The 25,907-nt window shown below is 40.6% G+C and overlaps 2 protein-coding genes across 2 annotated transcripts in view; one reads left to right on the plus strand and one right to left on the minus strand.

The window, feature by feature from the left end:
• rbks (ribokinase) overlaps window positions 1-15,821 on the plus strand; it is a 43,345-nt gene extending 27,524 nt beyond the window's left edge. The window contains exons 8-9 of the mRNA XM_061695735.1: window positions 5,744-5,932; window positions 15,322-15,821. Of these exons, the coding sequence (XP_061551719.1) occupies window positions 5,744-5,932; window positions 15,322-15,495 (363 nt within the window). The 3' untranslated portion in view covers window positions 15,496-15,821. The remainder of the gene's footprint in view (window positions 1-5,743; window positions 5,933-15,321) is intronic.
• mrpl33 (mitochondrial ribosomal protein L33) lies at window positions 15,641-18,512 on the minus strand. The gene is made up of 4 exons (XM_061695736.1): window positions 18,386-18,512; window positions 18,049-18,067; window positions 17,862-17,968; window positions 15,641-15,968 (listed from the first exon to the last, which is right to left on the minus strand). Exons 1-4 carry the CDS (start codon window positions 18,474-18,476, stop codon window positions 15,919-15,921), a joined length of 267 nt encoding a protein of 88 aa, XP_061551720.1. The 5' UTR covers window positions 18,477-18,512; the 3' UTR covers window positions 15,641-15,918.
• Window positions 18,513-25,907: the final 7,395 nt, after the last annotated feature.

The following is a 25,907-nucleotide window of genomic DNA, read 5'->3' on the forward strand; positions in this document are numbered from 1 at the left end:
CTGACCGTTTCATCATGTTTTGGCGAGCTCTCACTTGGTAATCATTTGAGCACAGTCTTGCAAACTTATAGGAATTTAAATTTTATACATTATCAGTATCGAAGGACCTGTGCGGCCCCAGGTTGTGCACGTACACAAAGAAAATCAGAGGTTTGAGAAGTTATGAGTCCCCACATATACACCCCTTCCCACAGTGATTCACCTACTATATATCTCCTGTATCATGACCTCTGTCAGCACATCAATCGCCTCACTGTGTCCTTAAGATATACATGCAAACCTTCTGGTATGACTATGGGAATCGGTATCTCCACCTTTTTACGGTAATTCACGTCTTATCGGTCGGGTGATGACTGATGAGTGAAAGTGGGTGTGTTGGCCGGGAATCGTAATAACAAGAACAGGATCAGATGTGCTCTTTGGCTGAGTCAACCGCCGCTTGGGGGTTAATGTGAACTGCTATTTTATGTAGTGTTGCAGAGCAAAAAAACGCTGTATGGCCAGGTGTGTGTACATGAAAGGGAGCAATGGCAAAAGAATAACAACAGCGGCAATCATCTTAAAATGTAGCATGCAGAGATGGAAAAACCTTTGAAGAAAAATACGTATTGCTCACCACCCGCACTCTCTGTTCCAGTATTTTTATTAACCTCTTCATTTACCAAGTCTGCACTACTTTTGGTCGATCTTCTTTTCAATTTTCTGCCCCAAAATAGCTGGAACACACTCTGCAAAAAAATAATCCCAATGTCATCGTTTAAAACGTTACTGAAGGATATCGTAGATGATCGCTGCAACTGTTTTTAGCCTGTTATGAGTTAATGTGGTATCATTGAATTTGGAACCGTCCAACCACTAGCATTATAGCACCCATCCTGTCTGCTCTCCATCTTCCATGAACCAGGAAGTAGCCTGCTAACTAACAAATGGATAGAACAAGCAATACAAAGCTCTTTTTGCTACTCCAGTGGTGACTTACACAGTACTGTACATATCACAGTTTACTTATGTATATATACATATGCTTTATATACACAAGTAAATATTCACACTTGTTTTACACTCATATAGTATGTACACATACGGTATATTAACAAGGATAATAATGTTTAGTTTGCATTGATAGTGTCAGAGAGTTATTCATTTAACAATAGGTTGATTATTGCGGTTGTAGTTTGCAGTGGTGTGGCCCTGTACTGAATCATACTGAGTGTCAGTCCTAATATTTGTCTTCTTACAACCAATATCATGTAACCAAAATATCAGACACAGCGCTTATTATGAATGAATGAATGGGGTTGGATGTTTGGTGTTGGTCGGAGGGGCCGTAGATGCAGAATGGCAGCCATCTTCCTGGCCCCAGGGCAGCTTTGCTTACACAAGGAGCTTACCAAGGAGCTGGTGATAGAGTCATGGTCTGCGGACATATTTTAAGTCACCCGCCGCGATCACCAGGTCATCCTGTATTTAATTACGTCTTTTGCCACACCGGTCAGGTGACAATGCCCGACTGAGCACAAATAGTTCTCTCCATGCATAACAGTCGTTGCACATCGCTTAAAGGGAATGAATGAATTAAGCCGCTTTGATTGACTGCAAATTAAGTTGGCTGTGTTTACGCCCACCAGTGCAGACGGCTCCTTTTGTCAAACACGGCGGTTTGCGCGTGTCTCCGAGATTACGACAACCCGGTGTAACCCGCCCCCTTGCAGGATTTGCGCTAGTCAGGAAAATAAAACCCTCAATTAGGGGTGCATGGTTAAACGGTATACTCCGTAGAAGGTATAGATTTGGATTCTACCGACCAATCGCAATAACGCTTTTTGATTGTGTCATCTGCCCCAGTATAAAAATGCATCTGCATCATGCGCCGCACCAGCTCACTTCAAGATGCGAGCGGCCATAGGTATGAACAAAAGAGAGATATGGCATGCCTCTTTGAGCTGTGAGGCTATGGCGGCCCTCAGGCGAGAGAACAGGCAGGGAAAAGAAGTTAGGAGGGAATAAATTTTTTTTTTTTTTTTTTTTTTTTTTTTTTTTTTATAAACGCGTCCACAACGTGCACACCATCACCGCCGAGAAAGGTGCCTTCAATGGCGCCGTTCTCAATCGTGACTTTGTACATGTCGCAGAGGAAGGACAAGAGTGGTGAGGGAGAAGATAAAAGAGTGGGGGGGAAAGATTTTGCAATTGCGTGGTCGCCAATCTTCCCGTCTATTGCAATACATAAGCAACAATAAAGTTAGGACGAGCAGCGTTAACTACTAAGATAAACACCAGATGAATTGCTTCAATGGTACAGTAGGCTTTTGACCGCGTTATCACAGAGAGTAAATCATGAAAATGAGCGATGATGTTTGTCAGCAGTGGCACAAAGCTTTCTAACTTCCCCTGCAGTCACAAACACACGTTAGCGCCGTCGCTAGTCACACACTTCATTCTAATTTTCATATTTAAGTTTATAACGCAATATATACCATTACCGTGAAGGGATTCAATTTATACCATGATATGGATTTTGGTTCATATAGCCCGACCCTCACTTTATATAAGTAATACAAGACAAAAGTATATGCCCCCTTTTCAGTATCAACAATGTGTGATATACAGCACCGTATCCCTTTCGAAGGGGAAACCCCCCCCCAATCCTCGGTAACAGTGTACTTGGGTAATAGGTAGTAATAAACACTCATCAGTGGCACGGTTGGCGACTGGTTAGAGCGTCTGCCTCACAGTTCTGAGGACCGGGGTTCAATCCCCGGCCCCGCCTGTGTGGAGTTTGCATGTTCTCCCCGTGCCTGCGTGGGTTTTCTCCGGGTACTCCGGATGGATGGATGGAAACACTCACCAGGCACCTTTCATTGGGATGCAGTACAATTCTACACTACTGTACTGTTATAATAATAAGCATATTCTTAAATGAATATCTCTCTAAAAGTGTGAATCAAAAGGGAACTTTATGTATTTATTTATTTTGATACAGCCCTTTTATTTGATTTCAGTAGACTGCATCTACAAATTCCGATGAAGTTTGGACGTTGTGTAAAACTAAAATAGCTCACAGTGCATGTCAGAGCAAATGAGACTCATAAGGTCAAAGGAACTGCCTGAAGAGCTCAGAGAGTATTGTGGCAAGGCACAGCACAGATATGACCAAGGTTACGAAAAGAATTCTGATGCACTTAAGGTTACTAAGAGCACAGAGGCCTCCATAATCCTTAAATGGAAGACGTTTGGGACGATCAGAAGCCTTCCTCAAGCTGGTCGTCCGGCCAAACTGAGCCATCGGGGGAGAAGAGCCTTGGTGAGAGAGGTAAAGAAGAACCCAAAGATCTCTGTGGCTGAGCTCCAGAGATGCAGTTGGGAAATGGGAGAAAGTTCTAGAAAGTCAACCATCACTGCAGGCCTCCACCAGTCGGGGCTTTATGGCAGAGTGGCCCGACAGAAGCCTCTTCTCAGTGCAAGACACATGAAAGCCGGCATGGAGTTTGCTAAAAGACACCTGAAGGACTCCAAGATGGTGAGAAATAAGATTCTCTGGTCTGATGGGACCAGGCTAGAACTTTTTGGCCTTAATTCTAAGCAGTGTGTGTGGAGAAGACCAGGCACTGCTCATCAGCTGTCCAATACAGTCCCAACAGTGAAGCATGGTGCTGGCAGCATCCTGCTTTGGGGGTGTTTTTCAGCTGCAGCGATAGGCCGACGAGTTGCAATCGAAGGGAAGATGAATGTGGCCAAGTACAGGGATATCCTGAACAAAAAAACTTCTCCAGGTTTGTCAGTTTACATCAACATCTGTAACGTAACACAAACATTTACGTTGGTATCTTCTGAGCTATACGGAAGTCTACATTATCATTCAAATGATCAAAACAAATCAAACAAATTGCTATAAATGTACAACTTAATATCATAAAAGCATCCACCTCCACAATATATTTAATGTGTACTGTATATTTTCTTTAATTGTGCTTCTATTGTAAAAAAGCTATGTGTTAGTGTGTGAGCATTTACTCACCCACAAAGATAGGCAGAAACTTAAACTGGTCTTATTCTTATACAAAGAGGGATTCAAGTAGGGTAGATTATTGCCCTGGTGCGAAGCCGATGACTAACAAAACGCCTCTTTTTTTTTTTTTTTTTTGCGCCTGACAAAACTGCATAGCTGCGGGCTTTTAAAGCATTGATACACTGTGGTTTATTTTTGAACTTGTCCAAGTCATTGTTCACTTTGGCACTGCACAAAAACATAAAAAGGATCAGATCCTCAGATCGCCGTTTGACACTAGTATCAGTCCTGCTTCAACCCTTTCCCGCGAGGTTATCTGGCACGCACAGCGCCCAGGTGTGTGTGCACGTGTCTGTGTGGTCTCACTGTACCAGGGTGCAGATGGTGGTGGGGGGGCATGGGAGGGATTAAGCAAGACAAAGTACAGGCGCTCTTTGATTGTCAGCCCACATGCGATGTTAAAGTGCTTTATGAGAGGGCCGATGTCATCTTTCACGTCCATCTGAGGATCTCAACTGCCAAAACGAGAGTTCTATTGTGAGCCTAACTGACAGAAATAAGAGATCAGTACATTCTTACAGAAGTAAAATGGTGACACAGAATCATAGTGCTTGTCAAGGGGGGACAGAAAAACGTACCTGTCACGAAATGGTTTGTGCATGTGCATGACCAGGAAAAATGATCTATTCAAGTAGCTTGTTGAAAGGTGTTATAAAAAAAAAAACAATTATAATAATAATATATACTATTAGCTGTGCAGCAGTACATTGTTGAGGAGAACTGCTGAGGGAAAAATTGAAAGAAAAGTTTAGGGAAGTAAGCATTTGAGTCATCCGAGAGTCCAGTCTATCTACGTTTTTAGTGCTTCTCTGTATATTTTCTTCCATTTTAAAATACCATTCGTCTGATCCCCTCACAATACTGGTAAGTGGCTCGGCTTCCGGCAGCCACTCTGCTGAACAATTGTCGGGACTTTCATGGCCTAATCGAGCACAGAGACATACAGTGATTGAAATTCCTGAGGCAATTTTCAACTCCTCTGTTAATACACTCACTTCACGATAGTGACTGACTGTGATTGGGTCCAGCATTTGTTATAGGGGTTCACCTGATTAGTTTTGCTCCTGTTTGGCCTTAATTTTTCCTGGTCCTGAGATCATATTTCCTGTTATGTCCAAAATGAAAAATAATGAAAATAATACTGTACAATGTATTTTCAAATAATATATTGTTACAATATCATTTTCATTCTAATTTGGGCTTCTTTCATTTACAAGCTGATACATATCAGAAAATCCAGCACAACGGGCGCACACACATTTTTTTTAGTCATTGTTCTTTACGAGTCATCGTGATTTTCCCTCCGCAGTCGAGGATACAACCCACATAGGCAATTTGTTACACGACATAAAGTGCCCAAATGAATTGCTCTTTGGCAACCTCACATCAAAACTGCCTGTGCCTGCACGACAATCTTCACCTTATTTTACCTTAATAGATATTTACCAATATTTATAAATGTGAATTTATAAAACATGAGGTACTTAACATTTTTACAATCATGAATACAGCTGTCAAAGACTTAAATAATCTACATAAATCCAAATATATTTCAATATTGAAATACTATTATCAATCACTTCAGTATTCCAGCCCAGTTGTTTTTTTTTTTTTTTTTTTTTACTTCAACTCATAATATCGCCAATACAGTTCCGATCTTGTGCCTCCATCCAGGCTGAGCTGCTCACTGGTTCATCGGTAAGTAACGTGGAGGAGGCGCGTTGTGCCGGCCAGGAGCTGCTGAGACGAGGATGCAGCACGGTTATCATCACCTTGGGACCCCAAGGATGTGTGGTGCTCAAGGCACGAGAGTCTACCTCCAAACATGTTCCAGCAACCCCAGTCACCGCAGTGGACACAACTGTAAGCATGATACATCATTACTAATATACTGCATGTGACTTCCTCTCGTCGTCTGCTTCCATTCACTATCACTGCAATTGTGCGTCCTTTACTGTACCGGAACACTGTATAGATTTCTTCTTATTATTATTATTGTTGTTGTTGTTGTTGTTGTTGTTATTGTTAGGGTTGTTACACCTACAGGAAGTGAAAAAGGAAGAGCCAAGGGAGTGGTTTCCCCCTTTGCAGCTATAACAGCCTAAAATATTTTCCTCTGTACAGTAGTAGTAATATTAGTAGCAATGTTGTTGTTTTTAATATGACGCAAAAACTACAGATTTCCACAAGGCCACAAAATTGGCCTTGTAGGGCATGTACCAAAGACAGAACCAGGTATGGATGAATTATTATTATTCTTTTTTTTTTATTACTTTTGTTAACATTTGGATGTTTTCCTTAATATCCCAATTAATCTTATAGACAACATTCAGGTACAGTATATGCATGAGGATAGTATACTGTATCCAAGGAGTTTTTTTGTCATACCAAAACACATTAACAGATGAAATGGCACGAAATTTTATACCTAAACGCCCAGATTAGCCGAATGAGTCTCAAGACTTGTGAAATATAAATAGAATAAAATACAAGAAATGATATAAATATGTACTAAATAACGATTTAAGGGGCAAATGCAGAAAGGATTTGGATGCAGCAGAAATTGAATCAGATATCTACTGTGTTGTCATTCAAGTATTAAAACTGTTTTATTATTTCCCCCTCAGTATTAATGCCTCATCTTTTTCACACACCAAAACTCTTACAGTATTTAGCTAATAAGCATGGAAGTAGAAAGTAGCGGTAGTTAATGTTTTGTTTTACTATTCTACGAGTTAATTTAATAATTCAATATTTGTATGCACATTATTTACAGTAACACCATTTTAATGGCACTTAGAAAATTGTTGTCATTCTCAAAGTGAACATTTCAATTTATTTGTTGCCAGTTTCAGGCTAATTATTCAAACCGTATTAGATTAATATTCATTTTTATTTTTTACAGATACAGCTATTTGTCCTGTCTTTAAAAAAGAAACACACACACACACACATATATATATATATATATATATATATATATATACTGGAGAAAAAGAAAAAGCAATAAATAAAGGATAAAGTAAGACTGAAATTTGAGAAAGTGGGGGCGACGTTGCGCTCGAACTAAACAAGCGCATCTTGTTGTTTTGCTTAAATCACTCATGGCATTTCAGGAACAAAGAACTCGCTTTCTTGGGGGCTCCGTGACCTCCTCTGTGCCCCCGCATCGTGAAGTAGACACACATTACTGCCCTTATTATTCACCGTCTCCCCCTCCACCACCATGATCCACTTGTGTGACTCACCTTTTGGGCCTGCATGCATCAGTCAACAGAAAGCTGCGCAAACCTCGATGTGGTTTAGCCTGCTGTGTATCTCCCCCCTGTTTCGCCACACACGCACACACGCACTTACAGCGGCCCTTCTGTTCTTTGATGGGCCCATAACTTGGGGGGTGTTTAACACTTTTGGACACAGTAATCCCTCTTCCAGTAAAGGCCTTTTACTCTTCCATGGAGTGAGGGGAAAAACACACCATGTTGTTATCTGAATTTCCATTTCTTTTGAGCCTGCTCAGGAAAGAGTGTGTTTATGGTTATGATTACCACTTCTGTTATGAGTGCTTTGATTTTTTATTTTTTTTTTCTTCCAAGCAGTGGTGACAGGTTTAAAAGGGTTCAAAAGGGACCAAACTTGTCGACACCGGTGCTTGTTTCCTGCCACTCTCCTTTTAAACAACTGAGATTTGAGTTTATAATATTTCGCTGCAGTGCTTCAATATCAACACAATGAGTCACTTGCGCTTCGTTGCAAAGGTATCTGGTAAGATACTGCCTGTCTAAGAACTGAGAGTGTTCTTATTGTGGCTAAAGGCGCATTTCTACGAAAGCAGGGTACGCACATACCAATAATCAGGATTCCAGTAGTTGGAGCATTTTTTTTCTCTCTCTTACAATCAAAGTCAGGAAAAGCTCTATAGTTGGACGTCTCTAAAGATTATCCTGACCGGTTTTTTTTTTCTTTTTTTTTTTTTACAGTTTAGAAAATGGTTGTGGCTGACCATGGTAAATGTTAAACCTGTTGAATTTTTACGTTCGCAAATCCGTATGTCTGGTCAACGACAAGTTCAGCTGATTATCATGTGAAACGGGCAAAACAGCCAATCTTAACAACAACAGCAACTTAATGCTCACGCTGTAGACGGATTTCACAAATAGAGGTCTAACTGGTTGTGCCGTGCAGCCTCAAAAAGAAAACAAAAAAAAAACTTGAATCCTTCATCTACTATAGTCTACTATAATATTTTTTTTAATGATGCTTGTTGTTTTCTTCCCAATGAATTAATTCATTCTGACAAGAATAGAAGGAGACAATTGTCTGTCGACCAATCAAACAGCAATCGTTCTCTGTCCTCTGCAAGCGTACCGATATGGTATTGTTGCGACCATCGACTCAACAAAGGGATACTGTTATTTTGGGCGATATTATAGGAACCTTCCTGCTTGAAAAGCAATAAAATGCATACCCTTACCAAATGAAGGCATACCACTTGTTGCAAAATGATATAATCTGCAATGCTATGCTCCTGTGAATAACTTGACACAGCATGAGTAATTATGTACAGAGTCAGGGTCACGAATCTAGATTTAAAAAAAAAAAAAAAAAAAACAAGGCAAACCCGCACGCCTCCTCATTTTGTTATAAATTGAGTACAGGCTTCCCTCTTCTGAGCTCAGAGTCTGGGCTGTTTAGTGTTGGGAGTTAGATGAAGCTATAACGCACACACACACAGACATACAGTACATTTTCAGGACTTGGGTGGCCTTGGTTTCCTCCGTTCCACTCCAGGAGGTCCACTCCGAAAGACTAAATAAAGGTAGACAGCCCTTTCTAATCCAGACATTACAGCTGCTACACAGTGGGTCCGGACAATCAAATTAGTCACAGCTTTTTTTTTTTTTTTTTTTTTTTTTTTTTCTCTCTCTCATGACTGGAGAGACGATGGCGCAATTGAATGATTTCTTCCTGGAAATCAATGGCAAAGGGAAAATCGCACCTGAGCGTTGCATTCCTGCGCCGAGCACAGTCTGAGTCAGGATGACACAATGAGAAAACCGCCACATCACCTTGTTTGAATGGATTGCACGTGTACGGAGCAGCTGCTGTATAGCAAGCCACAGATATTAGTCCTGTCCACTGCCAGTCTGTCTTGCGCAGTCACATGGTTCAGTGTGAAACACAAAAGCGTTCAAGTTGAAGCCTGCAGCTGGATCAAAGATGCAAGTGGGCTAATTGGTCCAATTAAGTGTCTGTTTGATCTGTGAAGCGTCCTCCCTTGTTACTTCCAAGGAGCCTGTTCGGAACCTTCCGGATAGAGAAGCCGCTGTGAGTCAACGTTGCCCCTGAGTTGGTCTTTGCTCTCCCCAGGGTGCCTTTCATTGACAAAGGCTGTGGGCTTCAGGAGTCTGCACCATCTGTCGTTGCAAGATGGGCGTCGAGATCACAGGAGGGTGAGAAATTCAGTCGTTGCTGACTGAACCTCTGTGGAAATAATGTTCCAGTCCAACATTACACTTAGCAAACAAGAAATTGCGATTACAAATTACGTTAAATATATCGAGGACAATAGTGCTGGTGAATACATCAATACAATACAATGGAACTACAATAGAAGTGCTTAATAAAGACCCCTCAGGTTTGACAATTCGGCCAAAATGTTTGGGAACACTACTGGGTGTCTCCAAAGTCGCACAAAAAAGACTTAAGTTGAGACTTGAGCCTGCTTCATTTACTACTTACTTCCATCCGTTTTCTATATTGCATTTCTTCATTGGGGTGACGGGTGAGCTGGAGCCTATCCCAGCTGACTTTGGGCAAGCACCCTAACTGGTCAGCAATTGAAGGGAACTCTGCAAACAACCATCCACAGTCAAATTAACGTCTACTGTCTTCAATTAACCTAACATGCATGTTTTTGGGGAATGTGGGACAAAGCCAGAAAGAAAAGAAAAAACACGCAAGCACAGAGAGAACGTACAAACACAGGAAGGCAGGAGCTGAGATTCCAACCTGACCCTCAAACTTGAGCTCCATTCAAGTGGCGCTTGATTTTTTTTTCCCCAAAAAGAAAGACGAGCCTCGAGAAACAATTTTGTGGCCTTCCAGAAGCGTCACAAAAGGCAAAAGAAAGAAGCAAAGCACACGCTCTCCACCACTTTTCTTCCCCGTTGCTGGCATTTACACGGAGTCTGTTAGAGTGACTGAACAGGCAATTTAGCGCTATTTGGAATCTTACTAAGGACGTGCCCGGAACACCTCACCAGGGAGGCATCCAGGAATCCAGGAAGCATCCTGGCAAGAACTCATCAAATGTTGCCAGCTGCAAATTTTATTACAAGATCAGATCCTGGAATTCATTTTCGCTTTTCAACTTTTAACCAATTGTCTGCCAGTCCTTGTCAGAGCGCATGCTGCTGATTGCAGTAACTGCCAATCGCCTCAATTTGGTCAGACAATCTAACTTTTCCCAAATCTCAAACCATTAAAAGTGGATTAAGAGTGGTGTTTAAGTTTTGTTTTGGATGTGACAATTTTGCTAGCTTCACTTAGGTCTGTATTAATTGTCTATGTGGGTACAAGGTATGTTATTTTCTCTCCTTTAAGTGACTAAAGAAGGGATAGCAGTCTGTTTCAGAGTATTCCAAACCAAATGTTTTGCACAAAACGGTTTTGAAATAACAGCAGAACTCCAAGTATTCGTAACGTTTCACAATTTTAAAAAATTTGTTAGATTTCAATAACGACTATGTTTATCCCTGAACCGACTCAATTCAGGCAGTCCCATTAGTACTTTTTCCCCAAATTATATTCAAGTACACTTAAAAAGCTCACTGAAAATGTCATGACCATTAAGTCCAAGCTTGAATTCTAGGAAAATATTTCTTTGGAAAAATGCAGTTGTTGAATTTTCACCCCCCAAAAAAACCAAAACAAAACCAAAAAAAAGTATTTATTTTGACATTTTGATTTATTGGTAGATCACAGGAGAAACAACCATAAGATTGAAATGAATTGACCATCTCTCTTATGTCATCAGGTGGAAATAGCTGTTTAACCAGATATTTCGCCACCAGGCGTCTATGGCTCAATTGGTGTATGAATGTGTGTGTGTGTGTGTGTGTGTGTGTGTGTGTGAATGGGTGAATGTCAGGCTTTGTAAAGCGATTTGGGCTTGGGTGATGATGTAGATAAAGCGCTATACAAGTGTCGTCCATTTACCATTTCACCTCATCTGGCTTCTCTCAATGCGGAGAGGCAGCAGCTCAACTCTGAGATCCTTCCAGACGACCGAGCTTCTCACGCTATCCCACAGGTGTCAAACTCAAGGCCTGGGGGCCAAATCCGGCCTGCTGCGTCATTTTCTGTGGCCGGCTAGAGAAAATCACGTGTGCGCCTACTTCCCAAAATTGCAAATCCTCTTCACTTTTAATAACATTGAGATGTTGCAAGCATTTGTAAATGTAATAATATGATTTGGCGATTTACATTTACAATGTATGGTTTCACAGTCATAACGGCCCTCTGTGTGAAATCATAACTTAAATATGGCCCCGGACAAAATCTCGATCTCTAAGGGAGAGATTCCTTTCCCCTGCAGGGAAAACCTATTTCTGCTGTTTGCATTCGACTTCGCTTCCCCAAACCATTTCGTGGTCGGACTTCCTCAGCTCCAATTTGGAGATTTTCTACTTCCCAGTGATCGTGGTATGAAGTGCTTTAAGACATTGCCATGACATCATTGCCACAAGACTGCTTTTCTGCTCATGATCTCACCTTTGATGATCTTCTGGTAAAAGAGCAGTACTGTACTTCAAAACTACTTATGGTGTTCTGTCTGAACAAATAATCCTGAACCATTATGTTCTTCAAATAAAATAGGTTTTCCTCTTACACTTGCTTTAAATAACCAGCAAAACAATAGCATTTTCTTGTGTGGAAAAGAGAAATATTTTGGGGAGGGCACCTAATTGTGCAAATATGAATGATTGTTTTGTCATAATAACACTTGTCAGGCATGATGTGTGGGTAATGCTGTTGTTTTTGTCTTCAGTTCTTTTTTTTATTCTCGGCACATCACACATTTCTGTAACATTCTGCGAAAGCCTACAAATCAAACGTGACTCAAAAGCTGCATGAAGGGAAACGTTGGAACAGTTTTATCTTGTTCCTTGATTCTGTCTGTGTACAGTAGTGTGACTCACACAAAGCAAATCATTTGGATTTATTACTGTATTTTCACTTTGCAAATCCATCAAATGTTGCCGAAATCGTTGTCTTGGTAAGCTTCTCGTGAACACATCTGCCATCATAATTTCAAACTGAAGGGCTGAGTGCCAGCAGAGAGCGAGAAGAGAAGAAAGTCACAAAGGTCAAGAAGGGTTGGACGGAGGCGAACCGCACGAGCATCACTGCTCATCCGCGGCGAGCGCTTGTGTCATTTGATTGGCAGGCCTCCAGATCTAACCTTCACCAAAGTGTGTCGAGGGCAGTGGCAGTGGGGCTGAAAGGGATAACGCTTGTCAGCCTTGTTGAGCTTCATGCAGTCAATCCACTCACATGGTCGTCTTGGAGAAGGAGACGTTAGTGAGGCAGACAAAAGGCCGTCAACGGACTTCACGTTTGAATTGGAAATAGGTCAAAGATTCAAGTGCATATTTCGACACGGCTTGCTTGAGTCGTATCTTTATAATCTTGCCAAGCTCAAGGGCAAGACGTATTGTTTTGATCACTGCGTCTTTGTTAGCAGGATTACACAAAAAGTATATTGTGGATTTCTATTCAACTTTGTGGGAGGTGGCAACGAGCATAAAGTCATTAAATGTTGCCAGCTGCAAATTTTATTAGAAAATGAGTTTGTGGCATTCATTTTCGCTTTTTCCCCTTTAAGCTATCGTCTGCCTGTCCTTGTCCGAGCGCATGCTGCTGATTGCAGTAACTTCCAATGGCCACAATTTGGTCAGACAAATTTGGCAGTGAATTTTTTTGGGGGTTTGTTTGTTTTCCCAAATCCCAAACCATTAACACTGGATTAAGAGTGTTGTTCAAGTTTTGTTTTGTATGTGACAACTTTGCTGGATTCAATTAGGTCTGTATTAATTATCTACGTGGGTACAAGAGATCATTTTTTTCTCCTTTGTGTCTAAAGAGGGAATAATTTAGTTTTAAATGTACAAATTTTCCAAGAGTATTCCGTATCAAATGTTTCACACAAACTTGTTTTGAACTCCAAGTATTCGTAACATGTCACAATTTTAAAAAAATTGTTAGATTTCAAGAGCTACTATTTTTTTATCCCTGAACCGACTCAATTCAGGCAGTCGCATTAGTAATTTCCGCGAAATTATATTCAAGTGTACTTAAAAAAAACTCATTAGAAAATTTCATGACTATTAAGTCCAATCTTTAATCTTAGGAAAATATTTTATCAGAAAAATGTTTGGCAGCCGTTGTTGAACTTTCACCCCCCCCCCCCTAAAAAAAATATTTATTTTGACATTGATTTATTGGTCGATCATAGGAGGGATAACCATAAAAGAGAAATGAATTGACCAATTATGTATTTATTATTAATCATCAACTAGTCGTATCTGGCTTTGTCAACATACTGCACTAATGGTTGTCTGCTTCAAAACTCACGAGTTGCATCAATGTTGCAGTCATGTGTGAACAAAGTGAGGGGCCTCAACCAAACCAGTGAAACTACATCATCAATGCCTTAAACACTGTGCTATGTTGTTGCCCAGCCCAGCTACCAGACAGAAGACATAAACACAACATGGAAATCGAATGGGTCTGTCAAATCTTTGCACTCTGATCTCACTCTTTCCACCATTTCAACAATCCAGGAGTCACACCCATTGTGCTGACCAGGAGAGTGGACTTGATTTTTTTATACCTTGCCTTAAAACGGGTCCTTTCGCTGCCCTGGTGGGTCCTCCAGAGTGTTTCCAGAACCTTACTAAAACCACAGGGCATGTCCCCAACCTGACCATCCCAACCCCTCTGACCTCTTGGGCTTGGTTGTGTTTTTACTTGTTTGCCTCGTGTCACTGAATCGTCCCCTCATGACTGACAATGTCTTCATTGGTGAGACCCTGAAAGGGTTACTCAGAGTTTGAAGGGGATATGGTGGGGTGACAGTGCTTCCCAGACCAGAGTGCAAAATCTTCAGAGAGCCAAAGTGATGAGTAATTGAGCGGACTTGTGAGAACCAGTGTGTGTGTGTGTGTGTGGAGGGGGAGGGTGGGGGGTGTCTGTACTTGCAGCTTTACTCAAACAGGGCACAACATGCCATTGTGCCTTTTCCCATCAGAACACCCCCTTAGCACCCTATTCCAAACCCACCCCACCTTGTAGTTAAAAAAAAAATAAAAAATACTAGGCCTACAAGTATAATGACAATTGATGTATTGAAATACCTTGTTGTTTACAGCTTTGTAGAGTTATACTGTAATCACGTATGTAATGAAAAAAAGCAATAAGGCCTACCTGTTCACATCTCTGAATCTTCGGAATTCGGTGGGCAAAGTGAACCTGCTTAGGTTGGGCTGCATTCTGCTAATCCTTCATTGTCAAACCATGCAAAAGTACATGGTCAGCAAAAGTTACCCATATTTCATACGAAATACGGTATGTAATTCTTCTCTCTCAGATTCCTCCTGAACCACCTCTTACTCTGCCTCTGTTTGCCGCTACCAGCAACAACCAGTGCTCACTAACACCTTATCATGAGCCACGCATGTGATCCATTTTGAACTGCTTTGTTCATGTTGAGACACCTGTGCTTTGATTTTGAATTTGGCTACCTGTGCTTATCATTATGCAACAGAGTACAAAATGTTTTAGCAGGCGAAAATACAGGATGTTCACGAACTAAGTGAAAATTGCTTCAGGTTCGACCAAAAGAGTGACCAATTCAATACGTGGGTTCAGGGCACTGAGGATTTGGTTCAGAAAATAGGGTTTTGTATTTTAGCAACTGAGAAATACTTCTAACTGGCTCGTAATACATAGTTCAAGCTGAGCACCAAGGGTCACATGCCACAGCACCCTCTACTGGTGGCAGCTCCAAAAAAAAAAAAAAAAAAAAAGAAACGTTTCCCAAAATTACACCATGAATCATTTACACCAAGTACAGCCCTGTGATTATGTACATTTATGATGCATGTGTGTACCAGAGAAGTGTCCGGTGTTGTACTGCATACCGTTAGCAAGAAATAAAGCATTGTTCCATAATGTCTTCTTCCCAGGGTGCTGGAGACAGCTTCATTGGAGCGCTGGCATTTTACGTGGCTCATTATCCCACAATGCAATTGGAGGAGGTGGCCCGGCGAGCCGGTCAAGTGGCAGGAGTGAGTGTGCAAGCGATGGGCACGCAGTCATCGTATCCACACAAACGCGATTTGGCAGCGGAGCTCTTTTGAGAGCAGCTATTCTATAGCAGTGGGTCTCAGTGGACACATGAACTTGCCTTTATATTAATGTGCTGCTTTAGCGCAATCTGAACAACCAATGAAAGACCATTAACTGGCTCTATAGAAGTGAAACATGGGGCAAGATGATGTAACAGACACAGGCCTTAGTTGAAAACATTTTTACTTGGAATAGCTTTATATGATAACTTTTTGGCAGACAACTGACAATGTCATTTACTCGTGGGATGAGAGGTTATTCTATTATAAGTTGTGGTTAATTGATACAAATAAAAAAAAACATGAATGAGTTGTTAATAAATATTTTATACCACAGCAGAATCGTTTCTGGATGTTTCCGTTTTCTTGTGGAATCCACTACGATAGTGTTGTTCTTGACATTGCAGGTTCATTGTTCATGTGTTGATGTCCATTTTAGACAGATCTGATCTTCCTCTTCTCAAAGAATAGGACATGTTTGTTCACTGTAACAAGAGAAAGCTGATTTGAAATTTAGGGTAAACAAATGGATGCTTTTGTACAGAAAGCCAAAAAAAAAAGGGAAATTAAGTTCAGCTCCTTTTATTTTATTCTACACATTACCATTGAGCTAAAGATGTGTTGGACTTCTTCAGCAAGATCAGTTTGTCTTGTCCTTTGTTGTGTACACTTCCCCCTTTTTATTTTTTTTGTTACAGCTTTTGCGTTTTGTTTATTTTTTTAAGCCAGAGGCACACAACACTGCATGAGATAATCAGTTTCCTGGTACTTTCCTGCATCGCTGAGCTTCCATCCAACACAACAAGAATAGACCTATGACTTTCAAGGGAAAATGTTTTTTTTTTTTTTTTTTGGTCCATGTTAAGATTACAGGTACAGCTCAATAAATTAGGATATAGTTCATTGATTGAGATGCGATACCTAAATACATTTTGCAGCGGAAGGCTGCAGATGGCTGTAGATGTGATGTCAGGCTTGTAAGATTCGTCTCCCTTGTCGAGTTTTAGATCCAACTTCGGGAAAAGGGTGATTACAAAGTAGAGGGTTGGAGAGATGTAATTATGAATCGGAGTGGGTACCAGTACTACGTCCCTGTCGGGAGAATCTCCTCGGCCGACGATGGAGGGGGCCGCTCTGCCCCGCGAGGCTCGCTCTCAGCCATGAAGAGGGTCGGCGCGCACAGCCATACGTTGGCTGATCATAATAACGAGACCGCACCACGCTCTCTCATCAGAACAGGTGGAGGAGATGGACTTAAGTGATGAAAATGATGGCAACTTTCAACCACTATGTTTTATATAGTGAGACCTTGTTAGAGAACACATTAAAAACGCATTCACGCAAGTGCGACCAGATGAAATTTTAACTCACAAACACTGAAAGAAAGTGTCGCATATGTGATCATTTTGATCAGTCTTGAACCCCTAGTTTAGTACACCGATTTTCCAGGATGGTTAGTTGTACGAAAACATATTTAGATACAATATTCATCATGTATGTTACCGATTGCAAACACGGAAATCTATTTGATGCCAACACAAACCTCAATGCTATTTTTGATGTACTTATTGCTGTTGTTTTACTACTACAGACTAAGTTCTATGAGAATTGGAAACGGATTTTTATTTATTTATTTTTTTAATAGTATGCAAATAGTTGGGTCTGTGGAGTGCCTTTCAACCTGTCAAGTGTGAAATTAAACAACTGAGTAGACTCTTTGTTAGCATCCTATTTCTTAAAAATGGATCAGTGCAAACCATTTTGAATTTGCCAAATTGTGACATCACAATTTTGGTGGGACTACAGTTAAATTATCCTGTGGTGGCTTCACGGAAGTGCGATTCATTTGCAGTCTGGATGCAAGGGGGTGAGCATCTGCTCTGGAAGGAATCTCAAGAAGTCTCCCAAATAACACCATTTGTTGCAAATTTTGAAAAATAGTTGCTAACCGTAGCGACGAAGTTGCTGAGTTGGCATCACTAAGTAGCTAGCTGCTTGCTTTGGGGAATGCTCCTAGTCATTATGGTAACAAAAGTCATACTTTGCATTTGTGTGAGAGAGAACTGCCCCTCCAAACAAGAGTCATTTGAACCAGTGTCACAGCATAAGTGTGCTCATCCTTTGTGTATTTTAAAAGAAGAACATCAGATACAGTTTACTAAGAAACCTGTGAATAGCATACGTCTCCAAAATCACTAACATCTTATGATTACACCAACACAATGTGTTTCAGCACTCATGTAACATCTGGTATTTTGTTAACTGGAATTATGGGGGGTGGGGAGAGGGGAATAATAGTCTGCATAACATGGTTTCTTCATCGTGTTAAGCCTCGACAGCAATGCTACACAATGTGTCCCTTTAGCGCCACAACTTACCAAATGGATCATTTTTGCGCAGCACCAATTTTTCTCTGAGACGGTTCCTCTTGGTGTTGAAGAAGTAGCCCGTCCCCGCAGCGCTCATCATCTGCACCAGGACGGTCCTGGCAGCGGGCACACAACATTCACGATTCCGCCTCGCTCCAAACAATAATGGTCTCCATCATTTGTAGTTGTCACTTACTTTGATTTAGCCTTGGCCACTGAAAAATGAAAAGTAAAGAGCCCGTCAAATTAATTATGCTGAGCAACGCAGACTCCAAGCGAGGAGGGATGTTTATGTTTCTGGCTTTTTTTCTGAGTGACAATTACATTTTGTGACTTCAGACAGTAAATACATAATGATGAATATTAAAAAACAATTTTTTTTTTAAAAGACTTGGTTACAAACAAACCACGGACGTGCTTATGTGTGCATTTCAAACACGTACAACAACAAATCTAGCATGGCAACTCGCTAAATGGTTACAACAGATTGTTAGTTTCATAAATATTGAATTGCATTAGCGTTGAATACTTACAGTTCACGGAGGTAAGAAACATTTTTTCCCCGAAAAAAACTGAACTGAGAAAAGAACAATTGAATACGTATATAATATTACAGCATGACATGTAGCATGCTAAACGGGGAAGTCACATTGAAGCAACTACTTCCGGGTCAGCATAAGTTGTACTTCCGATGAGCCGCTACTTTTCGTTTTTTCGTTTTATCAAACAACATTCGAATAATCATTCATAATATCCACAGTCCACGATAGAATTAAGGACATTAAAATAAAATATATTTCAGCTTTTATTGAAGAAAAAACGAAACATTGTCACACTGTTATGATGAATGACATTGAGATTTGTTTGTTCATAGAGTTTCAACGAAAGGTGGTAAAAAAGTATTCAACCAGACATGTCTGGTTAAAAATATATATATATATATTTAAAAAATTAAAAAGAAAAAGAAATAAAGAAAATAAAAATAAAACACTGGACAAAGTATAAGCACTGATTCAACTCCTTTTAAAAAAGTTTTTTTTTTTTTGAGTCTGAAATGGACAATGTTTCAATTTTGCATTATTACTTAATTACAGGTACACCAATCATTCTTGTACCCGACAACATCAAACAATTGTCTTAAATAAGGCCATGGATTAGGAATATCTTGCTTCTCCGAATCTGTTGCTTTATCATCATGAGTGTTCACGTTCCTGTGTTGCTGCTGTCCCTCTTTATGCCGTCTAAAAAGTCCTCAAGATTTCAATCAAGAACTCAACTGCAGTTGCCTTTACTTCTCTCAATATTCGTCTTGTTTACATCGTGTTGTCCTCAGAGGTTGAAAAAAGTAACAAACCTGTTTTGACAAACTAAGGCATAGAAAATGATACCTGTTTTCAGTTTTAGAGAAGGAAAGTAAAATGTCGTCTTAAGACAAATTAGTAAGTAGGCTATATTCAACTAAAGTATAGAGATCTGAAAAACCTTTCTGTACAGTCACAACGCTTTTTAATTTTAATTTTAATTTGTTTACTTCATTACCTCCCACCACTAATTGTATGTGTTAAAATGCATGAACAAATTATATATAATTTCACTCAACAGAGTGGCTGTAACAAATGTTTTCAGTTATATCACAAGGTGATGGCTCATCATTGCAAGTTGGACTAATGTGCTGGCTAATCCATATTTTGTACTTTCGCTAAAGTGGACTTGTTCACTAGCTGATCAGAAGAAAACACACATGCACAAGCACGCACACACACAAATATTGTCACCAAGAATTGTTACTGTCTCGTGACCATTCTCTTGAGCACAGTTTTGTTTTCATTTGCAAATCATTGGTACCAGTTGATGACAATTTACTATTTGCCCTTCCATAAAGACCATGAATTGTCCTGTGAGGCAATTACCAGGCTCTCATGTGTAAAATACAAGAATATGTGGAATGCAAGGTTGCATTTGTAGGCAAAGCACTTAGCAGAAGAATAACAGAAGAAGGAGAATAAAAACGTCGTTATTGGGGATGAAGCAGGCCCAATGAAATTGAAGGTGCATTCTCCTAATGTGTAAAAGTACAAAAGTATATCACACAAGAACAACACAAAAATCACACATGAAATAAAAGAGGCATCCTAGCTGGTTGCAAATTAAGTGTCTCGGAATGCAATGGGTGTGCTATGAAACAAGTAAGAATGATGTGATCTTCCTTATAGATAAGTTAGGGCAATTTGGTAATGTTTAGTGCAATTACAGCTCTTGCATAAAAACCTTTTGGTAGTCTGCTAGTTCTAGCTTTTAATATGCAAACCATCTGTCAGAGGTCAGTTGAAACTACAGGTGTCCAGGTTGGGTCGGGTTCCTGAGGACGTGCGTTGCCTTCCATAGGCAGAAAGAACTGTAGTGTTCCATCAAGGAAAGAAGGGAACAGCCAGTAATCCTCTGGCCTATGTCGACAACCCATCGGAGTGCTTTGTGGTCTGCTGCTGTGAAGCTTGAAAACCAGACCCAGATCCAGTAAATTAGGCTGGTCTAAATGGACCACATCGGTGAAAGGACACAAGCAGTTTCTTTGTGAGGTTGTTGTTTGAGGAAATACACTCTGATGTGCCTTTTTGCCGATGGCCCTGGTGTTCGGGTTCCAGGTCACGTTGTCCTGTGCACACCTAGGCAGGAACCAGAATTTGGAGACAAACTCAACATAGTCCACATCAATGACAAGAGGCTGAACGTCTTTATTTTGGCAGTGTTGAGGATTAGGTTGGTCCTTGTACTACACTGACAGCCTCTCCACGACATCCCATTATGCCGACTCTTCTCTGTTGATGAGCCCCACCATGGTGGTTTAATCAGCAAACGTGATGATGCATTTAAATGTATACAGTAATATACTGTACAAATATTTTCAGAGGCTATTTTTAAACAAAAAAAAACACAAATTGTTCTTAACTTCAATGAAAGTCGGTCACGACTTTGTGAAAAAAGAAAATGCAGAACCCAGGGTGACGAGTTGAGGACCATTGGACTACGATGCTCAGCGCACAGCCCTGACGAGAGACGGTGCTAAGGCTGATGGTTGTGGAGACATGAGGGCCTACTCTCACCTTCTCGGGGCAGTTTGGTAGGGAGTCCTTGATCCAGAGGCAGATGGATTCAGATATTCCCAAGTCGGACAAAATTGACACCAGGCTGTTGGGAAGTATGGTGTTAAATGCAAAGCCGAAATTCACAAATAGCAGTCGTGCGCAACCTCCCTACTGCTCCTGTTAGAGCAGTGTTCAGGACCGTGGCGAAGGCATCCTCCGTGGGCATGTTGGCCCCGTCGGAAAATTGGTGAGTGTCGAAACCGCGGGGAAAGGAGGAGGTGATGTGGGTCCAGACGAGTTTCTCCAAGCACTTGGTGATTATTGGTGAAAGTGCCATTGGGCGATGGTCATTTAAGATGCTGATGGTGTTCCGCTTGGGAAGTAAGATGATGATGGAGGACTTCAGGTTGGAGGGGAAAATGGACTGACTTAGTTACTGGTTAAGGATCTGGGTGAAGATTCCACCTAGTTGAGCTGCAGTCCTTCAGCCCCTGTCCGGAGATGCTGTACGGCCTGCAGCTTTCCTTGGGTTCACCTTTTCCAGTGTGTCCCTCACCTGGTGCTCCTCCACTGTGAAGGCATTGCTGCTGTGATCCATTGAGTGTGATGAGGAGGTCTCTGGTGGCGGCACCTCAAAACTGGCAAAGAAGTGGTTCACCTCTTCAGCCAATTAGGCGCCGCCACCATCCACTGACATACTGGCCGGGTCTACAATAGGTTACGTGTTGGACCTATCGCCGCACTTGCTTGAAGTCGTTACTGTTGCAGCAGTCCTCGAGCTTCTTTCATATGCAGCTTTTGCCTTTCTGATCCCGCTCTTCAGATTGGCTCTGGCAATGCTGTACAGTTCCTTGCTGCCAGACTTGAAGGACGTGTTCTTCTTCCTCAGTGGGCACTGCACTTGTTTTGTCATCTCGGGCTTTCTGTGGAGATAAACCCATATGCTTCTGTCCACTGTGGCCATGCCTGTGCAAAATTTTAAATTTTAAATATTCTAAAACTGCTACTGTTTACTGCTCCAGATCTTGTATTTAGAAAACAGTGTATTTGTCCCGAAACAGTCCTGAAGTTGTTGAGACGCACCATCGTCATGGACAGACTGGAAAACCAATTTTAAAATTAGCACCTGTACCACAGTTGGACATAGATACAAAAAAAAATCCTCAATATTTGTGGACATTTGGTTGGTAAGTATGACTGGTGGAGTGCCTTTGGGTTCCTGATTTGACATATAGTATTATGCCTTAAAATACAATAGAATATTTCCTGGAGGTTGGAGGATGATACTTCAAGGAGTCCAACCTAAATTTGAAGTTACAGTGACATAAAGTGTTGGTCAAACCTTACAGATGGTTGTTCCAAAATATAAATACATAATGTAATAATTTTACGAGTTTATATTCTTTTTATTTATATGTAAATTGTATTGTATACATATTATTTTATGTTTTTTTTTTTTTTTTTAAAGAAAAGGAGATCCGTGTCCACTTGTGCATACATTGGATGCGAACAGTAAATAGCAAGACTCATCTAGAGGATCTAAAATGAGCATGTGTGCCCAGTGGGAGGGGCTGCCAGCTGAAATGAGCATGGATGTTATGGGACGGGCTGAGCACTGTAACCAGGCAGCTGTCAGGATGTGTGAAAGAGCTTACATCATCGTGAGTTAATTCTGAGAAAGAGGCTGAACCCACTTGCTTCAGCTTTCCTCCTCCTCCTCCTCCTCCTCCGTACTCATTCAGCACTCTAAAACCACTCCGGACGTGAGCTGTGCTTTCCTTCTCCCACTTCATAGCACTTTTACTTTATTTCACAAGCCTATCTTCCACTGCTTATTTACCAGCCTGAGTATCACTTATGCATACCTTTCACTAATATAAGCCCAGGATTTCTCAAAATGGTTGACATTAAGGAAAACTTTCCAAGGTCCAATCTTTATTTTCAGGGGAAAGGCTCGAGATTATTTAGTTGGGTGGTCATTTTTGGGAGGCACATACCGCTTAACATGTATAAAATAGTTATCGATAAAATAAGGGAATGATTAAGGCACCTTTACAGAATAACTCTCCATTGTTTACAATTGAGGCAGTAGTGGAGTTATCCAAGACGCATTCAGTGTATCAGTTTCTTGAGGTAACAAGCTTACTGAGTATAATACTGTATCCCCAACCTTCTGCATTATTACTGTTCTGACAGTAAATATTTTACTCAGCAACACTATGGGCTCTATTTTGATCAACAGCATAAATCCTGCGTATCGAGTGGTGCAACTCTGAGTCGGAGAGGGGTTAGACCGGTGTTGGTGATTTCGTAGACGCGTGCAGGCCGGCGAATCGGAGCAGAGGTGTCTAGAGTAGCCCAAATATTGTACTCAAGCAAGAGTACTGCTATTTTAGAATGATATGACTCAAGTAAAACTAAAAAGTAGTCTACCGAATAATTACTTGAGTAAGAGTAAGAAAGTTGCTCAGTGAAAAAACTACTCAAGTACTAACTATTGGGTAACTTCTGATTATTTTTTCAAATCAGAGCATGAATGTCAAATATATTAAAAATAACTAAATAAAATATGAATGTGCCTAATCAGATATTGCTAAACAATAACCCTTAATCTGAAACATAATAAATTGTATCTTTAGTTTAAAAAAAAAAAACGTTTTAAACTAAAAAATTTAGGCAAATTCAGCTCCAAGAAATTGTCTTATTCTACTTTGTTTCCACTTTCTAGACACCACAATACTGTCGGCTCACCAGGCCGATTACTAAAGCAGGAACAAGGCTGCTGTGGGTATAAAAAGTATACACACTCCTTTTCAAATGTCAGGTTTGTGAGTTGTAAAAGAATTTTGCCCAAGATAAATCATTTTAAAACTTTTCCCACCATTAATGTGACCTAGAATTTGTACAACGCAACTGTTTATTATTTATTTTTGTATGTTTTTGAGAGGAAGGGTAAAAAATTAACAACTGAAATAAACCTAGATGTTATTGACTTAGACTTGACGTTTAACTTGCCTTTTTGGCCAGGTCACCATTACAAGAGATGTTCTGTTTTAACTGGTCTTTTACTTGGTTAAATAAAGTTTCAATAAAATAAATACAAGTACTTGTAAATCTGGTTGCACAATGATGCTTTCCCTCTTATAACGGGCATGTGGCTCCGTTCAGGAGTAACAGATCACATTGAAACTGTTTAATGGGAGTCCACACACACCTGCCACCATTTCAATTTTTAAGTGGAAAAAAAACAACACATGCGTAGGGCCTTACAGAAACATTATTTGCTTTATCCACTCAAATGACTGAATGAAGAATCTGTTTGCTGACCAGATTTATTGATAAAGTGTGTGTGTGTGTGTGTGTGTGTGTGCGAAACCAAGAGAGAGATTCGAGATCGAGAGAGAGAGAGAGAGAGACAGCGAGAGAGAGAGAGAGAGAGAGAGAGAGAGAGAGATGCATGTTTTACTTGTGACCATTAAATAGTGCCAATGTTGCAAATTACCACAAGGTGCTTTCTCAAGTTACAAGTGGGGTGAAGTATCCAACATTTGGCAGTGACAAAACTACGCTGCACGTAGATGATTGGCCCGCGAAGACCAATAGAAGACTTTGTCTAAGGACATGTGACTTTCTTGTGTCATTTGATTGGTGAACTTGAGTCAAATCTCATTGTGGCGTCCCATGCGAAAGGACAAAATTAAAGTCTAAAAATAGATGCCGCACAAAATAAAACAAGTAAAAGTACCATTTCTTCTTAACATAAATACTGGAGTAAAAGTAAAAAGTATGCTTCATCAAAACTACTCTGGAGAATTTTTCCAAAATGTTACTTGAGTAAATGTAATGGAGTAAATGTAATGCGTTCCTGCCCACCTCTGAATCTGGGAGTAGGTGGGCTACGCCACTAGCTGCGTGTGTGCTTACAGCCGACTTCAATAGAAGCGGTTCCTCTTGTTCCATTTAAATGTGGTGGACCCACAGTCTCGCGTGGAGACATCGCATCCTTCTCTGTCCTTGAGAGGACGATGTGTAATCGTGCGTGAGTGGAGCATTGTCACTGCTCTGGCCATGGTGTGGCAACCGATAATGTGAGCCGGTGCCCTTATAAAATACAGAATGAACTGGTGATAACCACTCGCGCTTTAAATATGTAAGCGGAGCTTGGTATCTGTCTGGCTTTGCCTTGATCAAATTCACCAAAATCGTGTTAGACCAGCGGTCTACCATGTGCCAGGACTAAGACATGGCCTGAGCAGACGAAGGTTTAAATCGACATTCTGACCCCAAATTGTCACTCTGCCAGGTGCATCTCCAAGGGCACTCCTCCTGCAGCACCAGAACGCCCACCTTGGCGCAGCCCAGTCGGCCATATTGGCCGAGGCGCGCAGTGAGCCTTGCATTTGCACGAGAATCAGGAAGCATGTATTTTTGGATCAAGAAAATTAAACTGGCAGTCATTTCCAATGATATCAATTATTTTTTTGTAACAATCGGCAAATAACTAATTGCCCTGGAAACAACCCTTTTACATAGCCAAAATTGACACACCGCCATGTCTTGGTGTGACGTCAACGATAGAACTGGAGAACAGCTCTCCATGGACTTAATATTACTTCAATCAAACAGCTGCCAAATGTCAACTCAATATTGGAATTAGTATTTAGACTGTTATCCACTTGATTTTTCTTAAACAAAAAGTTAAAAAAAAAAAGAAAGAAAAAGAGACCAGTTTAACCTTTGTTTACCTGTCCAAATACTTTAATAAATTTAGGTACTCTTGCCTAAAATGGATGTTATCCCTTTTGGTTAGGTCATATCTTCAATTTCTTCAGTCAAAGTTGAAATTCCACACATCAATCACATTTTGATTATTTTATTTCCATGATGTAAAAGGAAAAATCTGTTATTGTCTAATTCTAAACCTAACTGTATTATTAACCTATTGTAAGCCAATCACAATTAAATGTGTAGC

Source organism: Phycodurus eques, chromosome 14, assembly GCF_024500275.1.
Source record: "Phycodurus eques isolate BA_2022a chromosome 14, UOR_Pequ_1.1, whole genome shotgun sequence".
In the NCBI taxonomy this organism is placed as follows: domain Eukaryota; kingdom Metazoa; phylum Chordata; class Actinopteri; order Syngnathiformes; family Syngnathidae; genus Phycodurus; species Phycodurus eques.

Bases quoted from the DNA above. Each gene is read 5' to 3' on its own strand.
- mrpl33 (XM_061695736.1), bottom strand. From the start codon at position 18,476: ATGTCATGCTGTAATATTATATACGTATTCAATTGTTCTTTTCTCAGT. The intron at 15,969-17,861 runs GTAAGTTGTGGC...CTCTTGTTACAG, and splicing joins GCGCAAAAATGATCCATTTG to TGAACAAACATGTCCTATTC.